Genomic DNA, 21,178 nt, shown 5'->3' on the forward strand with positions numbered 1-21,178 from the left:
CTTCTCGGGAAGCTGACATGGGACTTTTATCAATTCTTGTACTTCCTGAACGCTGCTCCACATTTGACACCATATCTCATCAGATACTTTTGAAATGACTAGCTAGTTTTGGAGTCTGTGGCCTTGTCCGCCAATGGTTTTCTTCCTGCCTCACTGATAGGACGCAATTTGCTCAAGTAAATGGCTTTAAATCTGAGAATGCAGTCATTACTCAGGGAGTTCCGCAGGGTTCTGTTTTGGGGCCGCTTCTTTTTCTCAGTAACATCTTCCCAATAGGTAATATCTTTCGATCCCATAGTATTAAATTTCATTGTTACGCTGATGACACACAGCTTTATCTATCGACTAAATAAATCTACACATATATAGTCATGGATGACTCACAATTTTCTCCAATTAAATAGCAATAAAACTGAGGTGCTCCTCATTAGTTCTAAATCTACACTCGCTAAGGTTAACTTTTTTTCCATTTTAATTAACATTAACACAAACATCTCTTCCCAGTTTAAGAGCCAGGGCATCATTATAGACAATACCCTCTCTTTTTTCTTCCCATGTAAGTATTATTTCTCTGACTGCCTCCTTCCATCTCAGATACATTTCTAGACTTCATCCTGTTATTACGTAACGCAGTACTGAAGTATTGGTTAATGCCCTAGTTACTTCATGAATAGATTACTTTAATGCTATTCTGTCTGGAATCCCACAAAAAATGTATCCATCGTTTACAACTTATTCAAAATTCTGCTGCTAGGATAATGACCTGTTCTAAATCCACTGAACATATTATACCTATTCTCTCTCAACTTCATTGGCTCCCTGTTTACTACCAAATACAATACAAAATTCACTCAGATATTACCTGTTATCTTTGATGTTTGCTAATACCTCTGTACCTTATTGCTATTTGATTTTATCATCCTCTTTGTTTTTATATTGTATTACTGCTGTTTAATTTCATTGTAAGGTGACCTTGAGTGTTAAGAAAGGTGCCTTTTAAATAAAATGTATTATTATTATTAAATAGAAATACTTGGTGAAGGAAAATGGCATGATTTGGTGGAACACTTGTGGAGAGGCTATCTTCCTTGAGATTCAGTGTTCATAACTGTTTGTCTCTTTGAGGGTACACATATAATTAGCTGTTAATAATTTAAAGTGTTGCTCTCTTGTTTTATGAAGTGTCAACAATGTGAACCTCAAGGTTTTGCATAGTAAACTTTAGAAAGATTTTATAGTTTTAAGAAAATATGGTTTAAATGTTTTCCTTGACCTTTCTGTACCTCTGCGACAGCAGTACAAAGAATGCCAGGAGTTACTGGCATTATATCAACAGTACTTGACTGAAGAGCAGGAGAAACTGAGCCACTCCATCTCTCAGGCTCGTCTGGGACACACACCTCTTACGCAACCAAGTCAACCAACATCTCAGACTCTTCCAGTCAGCATAACAATAGAACATCTGTCTGCTCAGAGTGACAAGTTATACCAGTCCATGAACCAAGCAAGGCAAATGGACAGTTTCCATGGACAGCAAGATAAGTTACTCCCTCTGTCAGGAGTGCTTCAAGAGCAGCCATTTCGTGCTATCCATCGAGATTGCTCAACTGTGAAACAACCAAAGGACTTGAAGCTTCAGTGCTACGAGGTCAATGAGACACCCAAGGTAAGCTTTTTGTCTCATATTTAACGTTTTGCCATACCATCCATTGTTTATTTTTTTTAGGTTCTGTTCACTATTACAAATCACTAGCTTTTTTGTTTTCAGATTTTTCATTTAGCATGTCTTTGAAGAAAATTGATGGCATGTGCTTAAATAACAGATTAAATTTGTTTTTAGGTAATTTTTTTTCATTTAAAAAACTATCAATATGATTACACTCTAAATATAATGACTTGAAAAGCTGGATTTAAAAATTACATTATTTTGTTCATTTGTTTGAAATTGACTAATCTATTGCTCAGGAAAGTTTTACTTTTTCCCTTTCTGGGACAAAGTTTATCCTACCTTTTATCCATATACCTTCTATACAATTTAAATTTTTATGAAAGTGAAGGATTTTGTTAAAACTGTTTTTAAAGATGTAGGAAATTATGTCTTTAAATTTTCTTCTTCTTTTTCTTTTTCTTTCTGCTGCTCCCGTTAGGGGTTGCCACAGCAGATCATCTTTTTCCAATACTTCCTGTCCTTTGCATCTTCCTCTGTTATCCCCACTACCTTCATGTCTTCTCTCACCGCATCCATAAACCTCCTCTTAGGCATTTCTCTTTTCCTGTTGCCTGGCAGCACTATCCCTAGCATCTTTCTCCCAATATACCCTGCATCTCTCCTCTGCACATGTCCAAACCAACACAATCTCACCTCTCTGCCTTTGTCTCCAAACCATGCAACCTGCACTGACCCTCTGATGTATTCATTTCTAATCCTGTCTATCCTCATCACACCCAATACAAATCGTAACATCTTTAAATCTGCCACCTCCAGCTCCGCCTCTTATTTTTTGGTCTGTGCCACTGTCTCTAACCCATGTAACATAGCTGGTCTCATTATCATTTTGTAGACCTACCCTTTCACTCTTGCTGATACCCATCTGTCACAAATTACTCCTGACACTCTTCTCCACCCACTCCACCCTGACTGCACTCTCTTCTTCACTTCTCTTTCACACTCCCTGTTACTCTGTACTGTTGATCCCAGGTGTTTAAACTCATCCACCTACGCCAGATCTAATCCCTTCATCCTCACCACTCCTCTGATCTACCTTTCATTTATACACATGTATTCTGTCTTTTTCCTGCTGACCTTCATTCTTTTCCTCTCTAGAACATATCTTTACCTTTACAGGATGTCCTCAACCTCCTTCATATTCTTGCTACAGATCACTGTGTCATCAGCAAACATCATAGTCCACAGGGACTCCTGTCTATTCTTGTCTATCAACCTATCCAACACCATTGCAAATAAGAAAGGGCTCAGAGCCGATCCCTGATGTAATCCCACCTCCACCTTGAATGTATTCATCACTCCTACAGCAGACCTCACCACTGTCTCACTTGCCCCGTACATATCATGTACCACTCCTAAATACTTCTTTGCTATGTGCCATTTCTTCATATAGTACCACAACTCCTCTGTAGGCACCCTGTCAAATGCTTTCTTTAGATCCACAAAGGTGCAATACAACTCCTTCTGGACTTCTCTGTACTTCTTCATCAACACCCTCAGAGCAAGCATCGCATCTGTGGTGCTGTTTCCTGGCCTGAAACCATAATGCTGCTCGCTAATCATTGCCTCCTTTATTAACCTAGCTTCCACTACTGTTTCCCGTAACTTCATCCCTCTGTAGTTACTACATCTCTTGCAAATCCACTTTATTCTTAAATATCTGCACCAGTACACTTCTCCACTCCTCAGGCATCCTCTCACTTTCCAAGATTGTATTAAACAATCTGGTTGAAACTGCCTTCTCTTCTTAACACCTCCATGCTTCCACAGGTATGTCGTCTGCACTAACGGCCTTTCCATTCTTCATCCTCTTTGCAGCCGTCCTTATTTTCTCTTTGCTGATACTTCCTGATTCACTATCTCCATATCATCTAACCTCCTCTCATCCTCTTTATTCATCAGCCACTCAAAGTACTCTTTCCATCTGCTCAACACACACTCCTCTCTTGTGAGTATGTTTCCATCTTTATTCAATAACACCCTAATGTGCTGCACATCTTTCCTAGGTCAGTTCCTCTGTCTAGTCAATTGGTACAGGTCCTTTTCTCTCTCCTTAGTGTCCAACCTCTCATTAAACTCATAATATGCCTCTTCTTTAGCTTTCGCCACCTTTCTCTTCACCTTATGCCTCATGTCAATGTATGCCTGTCTACTTTCTGCATCTCTCTGACTATCCCACTTCTTCTTCACCAACCTTTTCCTCTGTATACTCTCCTGTACTTCCTCATTCCACCACCAGGTTTTCTTCTCCTCCTTCCTCTTCCTAATGTCACACTTACCACCCTTCTTGCTATCATGCTTACTTCTTCTGCTGTAGTTGCCCAGCTGTCTGGTAACTCTTCACTGCCACCCAGTGCCTGTCTTACCTTCTCCCTGAAGTCAACCTTACAGTCTTCCTTTTTCATCTTCCACCATTTGATCCTTGGCTCTGCCCTTACACTTCTGCTCTTCTTGATCTCCAACGTCATCCTATAGACCACCCTCATATGCTGCCTATCTATACTTTCCCTTGCCACCACTTACAATCTCCTTTAGACTGACCCTCCTGCATACATATAATCTACCTGTGTGAGTCTTCCTACACTCTTGTATAATCTTAAAATATGTGTTCACCACAACCATGCCCATACTTTTCGCAAAACCAGTACCATCTGACCTTCTGCATTTTTCTCCTTGACACCATACCTACCCATCACCTCCCCATCCCCTCTGATCCCTTCACCAACATATTCATTGAAATCTACTCCAATCACCACTCTGTCTTCCTTGGGTACACTGCCCACCACTTCATCCAACTCATTCCAGTAATCATCTTTGTCATCCATCGCACACCCAAGTTGCGGGGCATATGCAATAACAACTTTCATCATCACATGTTCAATTTCCAGCTTCATAATCATCCTTCTGTCTGACACTCTTTTTACCTCCAAAACACTCTTAACATACTTTTTCTTCAGGATAACCCCTACCCCATTTCTCCTTCCATCCACACCATGATAGAACAATTTGAACCCATCTCCGATCCACCTGGCCTTACTTCCCTTCTATGTAGTTTCTTGCCCGCACAATATAGCAACCTCCCTTCTCTGCATCACATCAACTAACTCTCTCCCTTTACCAGTTATACTGCCAGCATTTAAGTTCCTATGCTCACTTCCACTCTCTTTACCTTCTTCCTCTCCTCCTCTTGTCACTAGACATGCCTTCACCCTCTTCTCTTTCTTAGGCCATCAGTAGCCCAATTTTTTGACAGCACCCTATTGGCTAACTGTACTGGTGGCGGTGACCGTTGTTAACCTGGGCCTCGAGCAATCCAGTATGAAAATCTGTATTGTCTGCATATTGATCTGGAAAAAATGAATACCGGCTGCCCTTCCTGATGTAACCATCTCCATTTTCCCAGGCTTGTGTGTTGTATTTACTTGTCATGCTTACACTAGGCCAAAATAAGGACAACTTTGCATAACAGTCTTTTATAATTATCCATTTACAGACTTTGTCAGTCCTATTGGATTGCTGTATGCTCCACATATCCGCTACATAATTTACAGTTACAGTTAACTAACTGCAGTTTACAAAGTTATCTTTTCAAATTCTTGAATTGTTCATCTGCTACTTATACTGGAAAAATAAGCTGCATTTTACACTGTGCTTTATTATGAACTTCAATTTTTTTCCCTCCTTTCTCCATATCATACAGTTAAATCAGTGTTATTAGTTTATACATAAGGAGACAAAAAGGCATGATGGCTTCTGTATCATCTCCAATTGCTGTTTTTAAATTTATGAATGAAGAAGTTTCTAGCAGTGTTTCTCTTCAGCATGTACATACATTGTTAAATAAACAAATCCTATAGTTGATATTTTAATGTTCTGTTTTAAAAAATGCAAAATGCTCTTTGAAAATTATTGGACTACATTTTAGGGGTAGGCAATATGGTCTCAAAATGATATGACATTTCAGGACATTTTGCAATAAAGATCATTATAATGCTTATTTAAAATTTTTCCCACTTTATCCTATCATTCAAGTGTAGTTCCCAAGGTTTTGAACATATTTTTTTTTTTTTTTTTAAACTAGTGTTAAGTATAATTTAAGTTCTCCTACTGTCCTATTTATTTCTTTTCCCCCATATATGCCCTGGGATTCTGGATAGTGTGGGTAACAACCCAGACACAGACAGGTAGACATAATGTTTTATCACCATACACGTTTATTTAAACAATATTTACAAGTATAAGTGCACAAAACCCAGTGCCGAACCACCAATCACCCCTCAAGTCCAGGTCTTCTCACAATGCCTTTCTCTTCTGGCCGCCTCCATTCCTCTCCTCCAAGACTTCGTCCTTCCACCCGACTCCAGCCATCGAATGGAGGGAGGTAGCCCCTTATATAAATGCCCGGATGGGCTTCAGGTGCTTCCCGATACTCCTCCGCCGACACTCCCCTGTGTGACGGAAGTGCTGGCTGTGCACCCGGAAGCACTCCGGGTGTCCCCGGTTCTCTTCCTCTAGCACTTCCGGGTTTGGCGGAAGTGCTAAGGGCCAGGGCTCCAAAGGCACCGGGACGCCCCCTGGCGGTGACCACGGGCCCCTACAGTGGTTGTCCCCAAAGCAACCAGGGCGGTCACCCCCACATGGTCTGGGGAAGGCGCAAGCCCTCCTCCGGTCCTCCTGGGCGTCCCGGCTGGGTTGCCACCCCAGCCATCTCCGACAATAGTTTTGATGACAGTTCACAACATCATTACACAGCATAAATGGCCATGTCTTACACTTCTTGGTTGACCACAATTTGGATTCACAAACAAAAAAAATACTTACTGTTAAGTTCTGGTTATGACAACTATTTCTGCCCTTTAACTTTGAATTACATCTTGTTTTTTTTAGCTCGGTTTACATTTACTCTTTTGTAGCTTACAACTTATGGCTGTCATCTTTGAGTAAGATTCTGACTACAAATCTCAATCTTTGTTTATTTAAATATTAATCTTCCTTGTTACAACCACTGCTTGAATTCTGTCTATTTTATCTACTGATTCTGTTCTCTTTCTCTCTTCTAAACGTTTTTTTTTATTCCAAACAACAGTAAACAACCATATTGTGCACAATTTAACTAAATATGTTTTAAATGAAAAAAAGAAAACTAATTAAATATTCAATAACAACACTGAATAAGTATAAAGTTGTCCATGTAAATGTAAACAGAAAAATGAAATAAATAAATTAATCTTTAAGCTTTAGCATAAAAGTAAACCTTACTTTGATGCAAAAATTGTATTTAATATGCCTGGGATGTATGTAAACAGTTAAATGTGGCACAGTATACTCTGGCAAACAAGCCCCTAACTTTAATGCTAAAAATGAAAGTGTGTTTTTAATGCATGTAAATTCCTCATCAACCAGTGATTTTGCAAACAAAGCAGCATTTTCTTTGTCTAATCAAATGAGGTAGAATGTCTTTTGTCTGATATATACAAGGGGCATTCGATTATAAACAGACATTTTTATGCTCTGTTCTTATAAAGAGTACAAGGTAGACACTCTTCATTGGACAGGCTTATGTATGTTTGAACTTGTCATTAGTAGTGCTAGCTGCTCTTTCCCCCCTTCCTGTCAGTTGTAATCAGCATGTTGGAGCAGGAGATATACAGTAGTGTTGAGCAGTGAATTATTATAACATTTTTCACAAATGGAGTCATTCCATCTCAGATTTATTTGAGACTTAAACATCAGTTTGGGGATGAGTGTCTCTCTCAGTCTAGAGTGAATGATTCATGGAAGTCATTCAGAGGGAAACTATAATCTCTTCGGTCCACTTAAGGAATTTTTGGAGGGAAGAATTTCAAGTTGAATGAGGAAGTTCTTGCCACTGTGCAAAAATGGGTCAACATGCTGTCAAAAGACTTCTACAGTTCTGGGATTAAGAAGCTTCCTGAGAGTTGGAACGTGTCTTGCAGTGGCAGGAGACTATGTAGAAAAATAGTGTGTTAAGTTGTTTCATTGTATTCAATAAATAAAATGTAGCTCATACATTCCTGCTTAAGTTTGATTGACCCTCATATATGTGACAGTGGAGTCTCTGTTGTAATGTGTTTCGTTAATCATATGTATGAGAAGTGCTATGTAACTATATACTTTTTGTATTCAATATTTGTACTTTTTTTTTTATAAAAAAAATGGTTTATATTATTCGATTACTTGAGCTGCTTACTATTGAACATGCTACATACAGTCGCTCATGTGTGAAACATTCCTGTTATTGAATAATTCCTGCTTTTCCTAGTGACTTGTTTTTTATCATGGTCATTATAATAAAGAATTCTAGAAGAAACAATATTCTTTTGAATTAAAACAGATATTCAGTAGGAACACCTTAATGTTGTTGGTGTGAAAATGATTGCAGTAGATATTAACGACATCACCAACAGTGGTGTTCAATAATATAACAGTTGATTTAAAAGGAATTCATTCAAAGGAGAAAACTGGTAGGAGTCTCTCCACTAGTATCGAAGCGTAATACTAGTAAACAGTTAGTTTGAGGAAATCCTGTACTCTTATTATTACATTCTGAAAAACAGCATCTTTCCATCAGCTATAGAAAAATTTGCTTGTCATTCTGTTCAGTTGTAGCTTGGCTTCATTGGTTAGTTTGCAGTTTTTCTTTTCTTTTTTTTTTTTTTTTTTTTTTACTTCAAACACCGCTGATCAATGATTGGTTTGCACACTTAATGACAATATGCAGGTGGCAAACTATGTTGGATTTTTTGAAAAGCTATCCACTGATAAACTGATTTACACTACATTTTACTTTTATCTCAGAATTATTGTCACATATGGTGAACACAGTAAAATGAAGTGCACGATTTGCCAAGTACATCATGCCACCACTGTTTGGCTACCCGAATCTCAATTCGTAGTTTATGTCAAATATAATATTAGAATTAATATAGACGAGTACAGTACAGGCCATTCAACCCAACAAAGCTCACCGTTCCTATCCACTTAATTCTTCTAAAATAACATCAAGTCTAGTTTTAAAAGTCATTTTGTCTATCACACTACTTGGTAGCTTATACCATGTGGCTGTGGTTCTCTGTGTAAAAAAAGACTTCCTAATCTTTGTGCTAAATTTACCTGTAAAATGTGACCCTGTGTTCTTGATAAACTCATTTTGAAATAACAGTCTCAGTCCACTGTTCAAATTCCATTCATAATTTTAAACACTTCAATCATGTCTCCACTTAATCTTGTTTTGCTTAAACTGAAAGGGCTTAGCTCTTTTAATCTTTCCTCATAGTTAGAAAATTTTGAAATAGACACCCCTGATTTAAGCAATTAAACACATGCAGGATAAAAAGCACCAATCATTATTCTTTATCTAAATCTTGCAAGAGGCAAAAACTTACCATGTTAGTGTTTTTGCAAAGAAAAAAGTGTCCTCTGCGCTATATTTAACAATTCATTGATTAGGTCACTACACAAAAAAAGGAATTCATTACATAATCAGAAAACTTTTAACATGATTGGTTACACCTATTTGCTAACAGGACATGACATATTTTGATACCTCAAATAACTACAATCAACTGTGACAACTAGGTTGATTTATAGTGCTTAAGAGCATGCAACTTTTCAGGAGAGTTAAAACTACACCAGGATGCACATTTTCATTTTTATGTTCTGAACCATCAACAGGAAACTTAGTGCATAACAATAGAACAATGATTATTGAATTATTATAATAGCCCTCAGCGTTAACATATCACCTTAGTATGTATAGTTCCTTTACCACTTATATTCTTTTACATTATTCATAATTCTGTAAACCTTTATTATACTGATGACCAACAGTCCTTCACTTTCTGTCCGGTCCAATACTTGAACCGCAATAATATACAGTAATCCCCCGCTATATCGCAGGTTAAGCTATCGCACACCCCGCTACATTGTGGATTTATTAATACTATTATTATTATTACTAGGGGGCTCCGCCCCCTGCTCACCCACCCCTTCGTTTGGTTTACCGGATAAACAGTTTAAAGAGATTGTTATTTTCATGGGAATTGTTAAATATGCATTGTTTTCATTCTTACTTTAAAACTTTTGTAAAAACAATATTTGTCCTTTATTTCCTGCCACGGGCGTGGTTAAATATCTTTCTTGCGGCACTTATAACGCTGCTCGCGTTGTGAAGGGATGGTCTGAATGCACGCTAAAGAGATGCAATTGGTTCAGCTGGTGTCTTGCTGCTGATGCTGGCCAGCTGTGTGTTGTGCTTGTCCCGCTTTGCTTCAATCACTTAAAAGCCTGTACAGCAGCTATCCTTTTAACACTTCGCATCTCTGCTGCTCTCTTTGTGAAGGTGTGCGGCTGAACATAGGTCTTAGCAAAAGTGGACATATCAGCTACTGGCTTTGTGCTGCTTCTGCCAAGATGCATGCCTGTTCTGTTTGCTCTGTGTGTTCTGAAGGAGGGACAGGGTGGTAAAGGTTCGGGAGGGGGGGGATGTGTGATGGCTGAACGCACCTAAGGAGAAGTGCTGGGATCTGGTCACGATCACTTTGCTCAAACCCCCTCTCCCCCAAGGCGCGCTAAGCTCCTGCCACTTCATGTTGGGAAGGGCGGAGCTCAATGCACGCTAAGGAGAAGTGGACTTTGTACTGGCTCTTTGCTGTGTCTGCCAAGATGCTTTTTAAGCTTGTTGCTCTGCGTGTTAATCATTTAAAAGCCTGTTCAGCAGCTCTTATCCTGTCTCACTGCCTTGTCTTGCATGAAGTTAAAAGTTTTATAATAGAGAGATGTTACTCATATCCTTAGTCTGACATCCACGTATCTTATGTGTTTACAAAGTGTGTTTTTAATGTGGTCTTTCTATATCGCGGATTTTCACCTATCGAGGGTGGGTCTGGAACGTAACTTCCACGCTAGGCAGGTATTACTGTATTCCATTATTATTACTGGTGGGACATACTTCATCAGGTTAAAACATAAGTTTATTCTTCTTTCTCAAACTCTACCTACCCATATTCCATCCTCAGCAAACCTTCTTTATTAAAACATACCCGTTGGCCAACCACAATGCACACACTCGCTCTTTCACACCCACCCAGATTTATTTGAAACTGTAATCTCAGCCTTTTCCGACCGTTTATATTATCCCGATCACATCTAATTGGGACCCACACCTATTTTAAAAACGTCCAAATACCAAATTTAGCTTGATGTTGTTATTCCTAGGTACCTATATTAATTCCGGAAGACATTTTTCAAAGTTGCACACTGTTCCTGTTACAGCAGACTTTCAATATCACACTTAAATCATAATACACATACTGTATATTTATCTTATTCTATTTATATCTGTCAATATATCTACATAAAAATACATATATATACACATATATATGTATATTTTATTTACTTATTTATTTTACACAATGCAAGCCAAGCATAACCACATTTCTATGCACTGTGGTGAGCGGGTGGGGGCGGTACCCAGCTGGGACGCCCGGAAGGACCGAAGGAGGGATTACGTCTCCCCCAATTTTCCAGAGTGGAAGGCTGGAACATTTACATCTTCTCAGATTGCCTCCGAACACAAACCGAGCATTAGCGAACAGTCAGATTTTGTGTGTTTGCAGCATACTGATACCTCATTAGAATATGCATTTAAACAGGCCCACTCTGCCAATGACCAAGAGTGTGATTCCAGGGGCTTGAAAACCCTGCACTTTCTAGAAAGGGACGGTTGCCTTTTCAGAGTGATTTCAGATCATTTAATGGGGGAATTTATTGAACAACTAGTTGTACCTGAAGTACATAGGGAAACTCTTTTGCATCTGGTCCACTCTCACATCTTGGGAGGGCACCTGGGTGCTGATAAGAACAGAGAGAGGTTATCAAAGCGATTTTATTGGCTGAATATGGGAAAAAATGTTGAACAATTCTGTACTTCTTGTCCTGACTGCCAGGTCGTCTCTGCTTATAAACCTCTTCGGGCTCCACTTTGTCCTATGCCTATTTTAGAAGTTCCCTTTCAGCAGGTGGGATTAGATATTGTAGGCCCTTTGCCTAAGACTAAAAATGGGTACCAATATTTGCTGGTGTTGGTTGAGTATGCAACACAATACCCAGAAGTGATTGCTTTGAAAAAGCCCAACTCCTCCGCTGTAACCAAAGCTCTGTGTGATATTTTTACTCGTATTGGCATCCCTAGAGAAATTTTAACTGATCAGGGCACACCTTTTACTTCTCGCGTGATGAAACAATTGTGTGACAGCTTAATTAAGAAATTGAGTACCACTGCTTACCATCCACAGACGAATGTTTGACTGAGCGATTTAACAAGACTTTAAAACAGATGATCAGGTCGAGTCGCTCATAATGATCCCACAGCCTGGGACTCTGTCCTGTCTTTTGTTATGTACGCAGTGCGAGAATCACCGCAGGCATCCACTGGCTTGAGTCCGTTCGAGTTGTTATTCGGCAGGCAGCCGCGAAGCATCCCGAATGTTGTACGAGAGGAATGGATAGGAAACAAGACAACAAATCAAGGACCGAGCTTTCAGATCGGGTAATTTCGTTGCAAGACAGAATTTTTATGTTTTCTTCTATTGCTGTGGAGCATCAACAACGAGAGCAGGAAACTCGGAAACATCTTTACGGTGGACACAGTAAGCTTCGTGAACTCAAACCTAGTGATCGTGTTTTGGTACTGGTTCCGTCTGACCCGCACAAATTCCTAGCTAAATGGCAGGGCCCCGCCATTATTGAGGAGCGTATGGGTCCGGTAAATTACAAGGTTAGAATATCAGGCCGGCACAAACCATTCCAGATTTTACACATTAATCTCTTGAAGGAATGGCATGACCGACAGGGGGTCTACACTTCCTTGGCTGCTGTTTCTCAAACCGATGTTGCCATTGGTAACGATTTAACTGACTCGCAGAAGACAGAACTGTTAGCTTTGATCGAACTGAACACTGATGTCTTTTCAGACTTGCCAGGCAAGACTAAACTTGCAGAACATATGCGGCCGTTTCGGATTCCGGAAGCGCAACAAAATATTGTGCTCAAAGAAGTTAAGAAGATGCTGGCATTAGGTGTAATTCGTGAAAGTAAAAGTGACTGGTGCAGCCCGGTCGTTGTGAGAAAACAGCATTTGCGAATCCAGACGGACTTTATGAATTTACGAGACTTCTGTTTGATCTTCATCGGGCACCTCTAACTGCCCAGTGTATGATGGATCAGATCCTGCTTCCTCATTCTGAATATTCCGGGGTGTATCTTGATGGTGTTGTGATTTTCAGCAATGACTGGCAAACGCATTTAGAGTGTCTTCAAGCTGTCCTTGAAAGCTTTGAGACAGGCTGGCTTGACTGCTAACTCTAAGAAATGTAAACTGGGTATGTCTGAGACTCATTACTTAGGTTATTCTATGGGCAGGGGTTTACTTCGACCACAGTTAAGGAAAGTGGAATAGATGTTTGCGTACCCATGGCCAAAAACACAGAAACAGGTACGCGCTTTTCTGGGGCTTGCTGGTTACTACAGAAGGTTCATCCCTAACTTTGCACATAGGGTTGCTCCTCTTACAGAACTCACTAGAGGCAGGAGATTTTATGGACAGAAATTTGTGAACGTTCCTTCTGTGATTTGAAAACTGCTTTGTCTTCTTATCCGGTTCTGCAGAACCCCGATTTCTCAAAGGATTTTGTCTTAGAAATGGATGCAAGTGCATTTGGTGTAGGCGCCGTCACAGATTTTTGATGGAGAAGAGCACCCTGTCACATATTCTAGTATGAAATTACTTTCTAGGGAACACAATTATTCAACAATTGAGAAGGAATGCTTAGCGATTAGATGGGCTGTAGAAGCACTTCGTTATTACTTATGGGGTCGAAATTTCACTTTGGTAACTGATCATGCTCCACTACAGTGGTTATACCGTCAGAAAGATACAAACTCTCGTCTCATGAGATGGTTTCTGGGCTTACAACCTTACAGTTTTACGGTAAAGCTTCGACCAGACTCTGAGCAAATCAACGCAGACGTATTATCACTGCTGAATGAACGTGGTACTGTACATAGAGTTGCTTGATTCACGATAATGTGAATAAAGCTGGGGGGGATGGGGGGTGTAAGCTGGAGGAATGATTGCACACTCAGAGGACACAGACGCCCCTGGGAAAACCCCTGAAACACAGTCTACCTTCACATTGCTCTTTACCCTTCTTACTTGGCGCTATAACGCGTGATAAACCTATCGCATTGTACTCCGCTTACTTAAAAGCCTTGTACAGCGCCAGTCAGCTTTGGAATTGATTGTTTGCTTTTCTTTCTCTCTCTCTCTCTCTGACATTCTCTCCTTCCGGCGGAACTGTTATCTCTATCATGTCATGGAGCACGTTTAAACTTTTGAAAAAGAGACAAATGTTCGTTTGCAGTGTTTGAATAAAGTTCTTGTCTCCACAACCTCCTGTGTTTCTGTGCAAATCTGTGAACCAAGCGTGACAAAATATATGTATATGTATATATGTGTATATGTATATTATGAGGGGCCATTCAGGAAAAAAAGATTGGTTCATAATATATATATTGGTTCAGATACATTGGTTTGAATATATACATTGGTTTTAATACATCAGTTCAGATATATACTGTATATACATTGTTTTCCCGATCTGACAAAAAAAATAGGCATAATTTTTGATTGACTTACAAACAAAAAGAATAGTTATTACTTACCATCTTTGCTTTAAAATGGCTTTTTAAAAAGCCTTTTTGATATAATTTATTCATGACAGTTTAAAATAAAAAAAGTAGTGCTCAAAATTATAATGCACCATATCTAACAGGAAGAGGTGGTGGTTGGGGTAAGATCGTTGACTCAGTTAAGTGATCGCTGGTTTGTGTCTAGGGGGCTTTCTTTCTGTTATTTTATTTATTTATTTATTTTTACAAATTGCTTTGAGTACTAAGAAAGGCGCTATAAAAACGTAAGGAATTATTATTATACGTGTGAATACGTGATTAAATTCAGCTGCAGCGTAGTGGGGTACAAAATGGGGACTCTGTGCTCGACAATACCATGTGTTCATTGAAATAATTACACAGCAAGGTGTGCACACAATACAAACATAATGTGTATATTATTGAGGTAAAGGTTCATATAAATTTATTACGTACACATTTTTAACAAGTTGAGACATGTAATCTGGTTAAAATGCACAAAATTATACATTGTAAAAGGAATAGACTCAACATACTTAAAAAGGTTTGGGGCAGCCACCCGTATATTATTCCTGGCTGCAAAAGATTCTTGATAAATACAGTGATGTATACCAAGTCCAAAACGATGGTTTGTCAAGATGGCGGTTTTAAGGGATAGGACAGGAAGTGATGCAAGGGAACTGGAAGTGATGTTCTTCATTAGTCAGAGTAGGTGCCGGAAGTGATAATCTTCTAGGCGCCCAAACCGGAAGTGGCGTCATCTGTTTTAAATCAGACAGATTTTCCCACGGCTGGTCTGTAGAGATAACAGGAGAAGGTTTAGTGCACCCCGCCACCCCCTGGCCTGGAATGGAATTACCTTTGCTTGGTCCATACAATGTTTTCCTAGTCACATGTGTGTGACATTCCCCCCCTCAGCCCAGACCCATCGGGACAGGCGTACCTGTCTGAGAAGTCATTGCATCGAGAAAGGGCATCGGCATTGGCTTGCAGTACACCACGGCGATAAATGACTGAATACTTATAAGGCTGTAGATCTAAAAACCACCTCGTGACACGTGGATTGGACTCCGTATGTAAGGCCATCTACTGTAATAGAGTGAATTCATGCCCCAAGAGGTAATATCTCAGCTGAGTAATCGCTCATTTAATAGTCAAAGCTTCCCGCTCCACTACCGCATACCTGGTTTCACAATCCAGCAGTTTCCAGCACAGGTACATAATGGGGTGTTCAACTCCATCAACACTTTGGCTCAGCACGGCTCCAAGACCTGTGTCCGAAGCGTCCATCTAGAAGATGAAAGGCATAGAAAAGTGAGGCACTTTCAATATAGGAGCTGACGTAAGGACCATTTTCAGGTCACTGAATGCAGCCTCTGATGTCTCATCCCATACCACGTGATTAGGTCTCCCCTTCTTTGTGAGGTTTGTCAAGGGCGTTGCTCTATCAGAAAAACGGGGTACAAACCGGCGATAGTAACCCGCTACGCCGAGAAAAGCCTGAATCTGCCTCTTGTTTATCAGATGGGGCCAATTCAAAATGACATCTATTTTAGAACACTGTGGCCTCACCATACCCTTGCCCACTAGATAGCCTAAATATTTGGCTTCGACCAACCCAAAGTTGCATATCTTTGGATTAATACAAAGACCAGCTTTTGGTAGTGACCGCAATACAGCTCGAACCTGCTGTAAGTGTTCCTCCCATGTGTTGGAATAGATGACAACATCATCCAAGTAGGCAGCACTATATGAATTATGAGGATGGAGCACTTTGTCCACCAGATGTTGGAATGTTGCAGGTGCCCCATGTAATCCAAATGGGAGAACGCGATACTGCCAGTGCCCGCTAGGGGTGCTAAACGCTTAGCGGAGTCCGTTCAGGGAACCTGCCAGTACCCCTTAGTCATATCTAAAGTAGTCAAGAATTTAGCGTTACCTAACCACTTGAGGAGGTCGTCCACTCGCGGCATCAGATAGGCATCAAATTGGGAGACTTGGTTGAGCCGACAGAAGTCATTGGAGAATCTCCAACTTCCGTCAGGCTTACTGACCATGATAATAGGACTGGACCAGGGACTATAACTTTCCTCAATTACACCAAGGTCCAGCATGCGTCTGATCACCAGCTCCACTTCAGCCTTTTTTGCCTCGGGAATTCTGTACAGGTGTTCTCGGACTATAACCCCAGGTTTCGTCACAATGTCATGCGCAATCAGGGAGGTCTGTCCTGTATTTTCACTTGCCTTCTCAGGAACAGACAGGATATCTACTTTGAGCTCCTGTCGTCGTTGGCGAGTCAGATTATCTCAGAAATTAGGGTTTAATTTAGGAGGGCTCGAGATCCATGTTCTTCCACGGTTTCAGCAGATTGACATGATAAATCCGCTCGCTGGGATGATGATTCAGTTGTTTTACCAAATAATCGACCAGTCCCTTCCTCTCCTTAATTTCATAGGGGCCTTGCCAATGAGCCAGTAATTTAGAATGTGAGGTAGGAACGAAAACCATGACTATGTCCATATAGTAATTCAAAAGGTGAGAACCCTGTGGTGGCTTGTGGGACTTCTCGATATGCAAAAAGGATGAGGGGGAGGAGCTGATCCCAGTTCCTTCTGTCTCCGTTGACTACCTTACGTAACATTTGTTTGAGAGTTTGATTGAACCTCTCTACAAGACCATCGGTTTGAGGATGATATACCAAGGTTTTTAAATGTTTTATTTGAAGTAGCTTGGCAGTCTCCCTGAACGTCTGCGAGGTAAAAGGCGTCCCTTGATCTATCAGGATTTCTTTAGGGATGCCGGCACACGCAAATACCCCTACTAATTCCTGAGTTATAGCTTTTGAAGTAGCTGAGCGCAGTGGAACAGCTTCCGGAAACCAGGTAGCATAATCTACCAGGACCATTATATATTTATGACCTTTGGCTGAAGATTCTAGGGGTCCTACTATGTCGACCCCAATACACTCAATAGGGACATCTATTAAGGGTAATGAAACTAGAGGAGCATGGTTCCTCCTAGGAATCTGCCTCAGTTGACACTCCAGACAGGATGTACAAAGCGGCGGACTGCCTCATTAATTCCGGGCCAAAAGAATCTGAGCTTAATCCGCTCAAGTGTTTTTTCGGGTCCCAAATGGGCTCCCAGGAAATGGGTATGTGCAAGTTCACAGACTTGTCGCCGGTAAATCCGTGGTACTAACAACAATGACCTAATTTCCCCCTCATGGTTAGCTACCCGATATAATAGATCATTATTTAACACAAAGTGAGGACCTTGTGACATTGGATATAATGTGTGTTGACCATCTATCAGAACGACTGCATTCTTTGCAGACTTAAGGGAGTCGTCGTTCTACTGCTCCCTTTTAAATGAAACCGGGGTCTGCCTAAATTGAAACTGCAAGCGTGTAAGGGGATCAGATTCTACCTCAAGGGGCGGGATTTCATCCTGAGTCAACTCCGCGCTTGATGATGACTTATTTGGCTGAGACGTCCCTGGTGTTTCCCCGTCATCACCAGAGGCCGAACTCCGCTCCCCAGCCAGCTGTAAACTCTGCGTGGAAGAAGTTGAGGGCGCTGATTCCGCGTCCGTGACTAGACCTAGCAGTCTTGGGGAAGAAGTGTCTGTGCTACTGCTTTTACTGTCTACCCAATCTCTGCCTAATATCACCGTGAAGGGAGGATTATCCATCACCGCCACCATCAACTTTTTTAATACACCGTCCTGAAATATATAACATCTGGCGGATTTATAATTCTGGACATCCCAGTGAATGCAGGTAATGTGGGCTTTAATCTTTAACCATTGTCGGGGTAGTAACAGATGGCGAGCAACAATAGAAATGTTACTGCCGGAATCAAATAAAGTTATACCTTTAATTCCATTAACTAACACTTCTCCCGTATGTGTAAAGGCCAGAGGGTTAGCGAGCGAACACCACGCCTCCCCCCATATCACTCTGCAGACCCCGTTGTCGCTTTGCGGAGCCGGCCAACACGTCCCAGGTTCAACCTAAGTACGCTTTGCATTGTAGCTCCGAGACTCTATGTTAGAGACGCAAGTATGTCTGGGTTCACACGAGTCCCGTTCTGATACTCCCAAGCCGGTTTCTGCCTTAAAAGAGTTCTATTTCCTCGGCTAGCGAGACAATATCAGTAAAGCCCCAGGCCGGCTGGGCGATTTTTCCAGGCAGGGCATGGAGCAACAAAGCGCAGGCCACCTGTTCCGCAATTTGATGGCTCGATTGTTTGTGTGGTTGTAACCACCTAACCACCTTAGCCCATAAAGCCATGGCCTGCTTTTTCACTGCTTTAGCAGATTTATAGTATAGGTCCAGGCCATTAGGTTTTCCACCTGCCAGCCTGGGTTTCTCCCACCTTTATCAAAAGACTTGCCTTTTGTGGGATATTTAGGGGCATTCCCCATACTCAAGAGACCATAATAAGTACTCAATGTGTTCCCAGACGCACCAGGCTCTATCCTGTGGTTCCTGTTTCTACTCTTCCCCGGACCATTGATCAGGATGATGGGTCGAAGCATACTCAAGTTTTCCCTGACACGCCCTGACCGACCCCCACTCGGCAATTCGGGAGCGTTACTTACCCATCTGATTTTTCTTGAGTTGGGTGTAGTGTATCGAGTCTTTGTTTTGTTTTGTTCTGACTTCCGTTCTCTTCAGGAGGTGACCCTCCTACCAACTATGCCACTGTAAAAGGAATAGACTCGACACATTTAAAAATGTTTGGGACAGCCACCCGTATTTTATTCCTGGCTGCAAAAGATTCTTGATAAATACAGAGATGTTCTCTATACCAAGTCCAAAACAGAACTGACGATGGTTTGTCAAGATGCCGGTTTTAAGGGACAGGAAGTGATGTTTTTCATTAGTCAGAGTAGGTGCTGGAAGTGATAATCTTCTAGGCGCCGGAACCAGAAGTGATATTCTTCTGGCCGCCGGAACCGAAAATGACGTGATCTGTTTAAATAAGACAGATTTTTCCGCGGCTGGTCTGTAGAGATAACAGGAGAAGGTTTAGTACATCCTACCATCCCCTGACTTGGCATGGAAGTCCCTTTGCTTGGTCCATACAGCGTCTTTCTAGTCGCACGTGTGTGACAACATGTATTGCTATATATATATATATATATATATTATTAAAATAATGATATAAAAATCATATAAAATGGTATAGAATCTGCGTTGTAGACTTGTTTTGTGTCATATTTCTTCAAATTAGTCTTTAATTAGTTTGCTTTAAAAAATCTTATGGCACACCTGTGAACCCTTGAAAATCGCTGATTTAGACCAATGAATATATATTGGAACAGGTGCTCTAAAATATCTGTGCCTCGTAGAATTCAGTGTTCCTTTCTCTTAGGTGCACTGAGATGTGATCATTGCGGAACTCCTTGTTCGCGTGCCTTTGCGTGCTGCTTGTCTTTTGTTTTAACGCATGCTCTGTGCAAAAGCTGTCATATCTGTTTGTAAACATGCACACGCAGTGACGTCCTGATGTCTGCATTCTATAAGGCTGCAGGTATATTAAACGCTATTGACATTTTACCGGGGTGCTCTGTGATTGACGACATACAGTATCGAAAAATACCAGCCGTTAGTTGTATTTTCATTCGTTTTGGCATGTTTACTGTTCTGTTAACAAAAAATTCTTCAACAGGGCTCATCAACAAAGAAACATGGATAATAAGATTTAGTAAAATATCAGTAATAATAATATATTGCTCGACACCAAGTAACACTTTACAAAGACATTTAAAAGACAGCTCATTAAAATAAAGGTAGCAATCCATTGTCATACTATAAGTGATAGCTTGCTCTTAAACATTTACACAGGTGGTTGTTCCTGGGGATAAAAAAGGGGAAAAAATCCATGGAAAAGGGCTTTGTTGTTGAACTCGAATTTCACCTCCGCCATATGAGCCATTAAAACTATTGGAATGAAAACTCATGTCTCATCCACTGGTGGGGATGCTCATTTCCATGGCTGCTGCAGAGCCATAAAATGTGTGCCCTCTGACTGATGATTACAAAATGAACACCAGATAGGTAAAGTTATGCAAAATTGATTTTAAAAGGTCATAGGTATAGTCTTCTATATAATCTTCTCCACTATGTGTCTGCATCCTATCCCCTATAGGGAACACTTATTTCCATGGCTGGAACAGATCCATGGGCTTGTGTGCACCCTGTCTGCTGCTTTCAAAATGAACCCTGGATAAGTAATATTATTTAAAATCCATTGTAAAAGATTAAATAAAACTCCTTAATAATATATGATATGCTTCCTGCGCGGTGCTTCGCATATTTAACACTAGAATTACCAGAGCCTACGAAAAAACTTGTAGATCCGTCCCACCTTAAATCACTTCTCACCTCTCCATCAGCGTCTTTTGTCCTTTAAATGTGTTGATAAGCAGCAAGCAGTTTGCTATCACATCCACCACCAGCACACAGTTTTCTCAGCTCAAGTCTGTTTACCTGAGTGTCAGTTGCTTAGAGTTGTATAGAGTGAGCAAAATCACATCTTTTATAAATACTATATCGTTATTTGGAACACATGAATTTCATGTGTGTTCCGTGTCTACAACGATCTATGTCAGGGGTGCCCACACTTTTTCGGCTTGCGAGCTAGTTTTAAAATGACCAGGTCAAAATGATCTACCTACATTGAAAATTATTTGTATGTAAATATATGT

At 40.6% G+C, this 21,178-nt stretch overlaps 1 protein-coding gene across 3 annotated transcripts in view; it reads left to right on the forward strand.

The window, feature by feature from the left end:
- Window positions 1–21,178, forward strand: part of kiaa1328 (KIAA1328 ortholog) — a 348,340-nt gene that overhangs the window by 107,132 nt on the left and 220,030 nt on the right. For all 3 annotated transcript variants that reach the window (XM_039759112.1, XM_039759111.1, XM_039759113.1), the window contains one exon: window positions 1,284–1,666. In XM_039759112.1, coding sequence (XP_039615046.1) covers window positions 1,284–1,666 — 383 coding nt within the window. The remainder of the gene's footprint in view (window positions 1–1,283; window positions 1,667–21,178) is intronic.

The sequence above is a fragment of the Polypterus senegalus genome, chromosome 7 (genome assembly GCF_016835505.1).
Source record: "Polypterus senegalus isolate Bchr_013 chromosome 7, ASM1683550v1, whole genome shotgun sequence".
In the NCBI taxonomy this organism is placed as follows: domain Eukaryota; kingdom Metazoa; phylum Chordata; class Cladistia; order Polypteriformes; family Polypteridae; genus Polypterus; species Polypterus senegalus.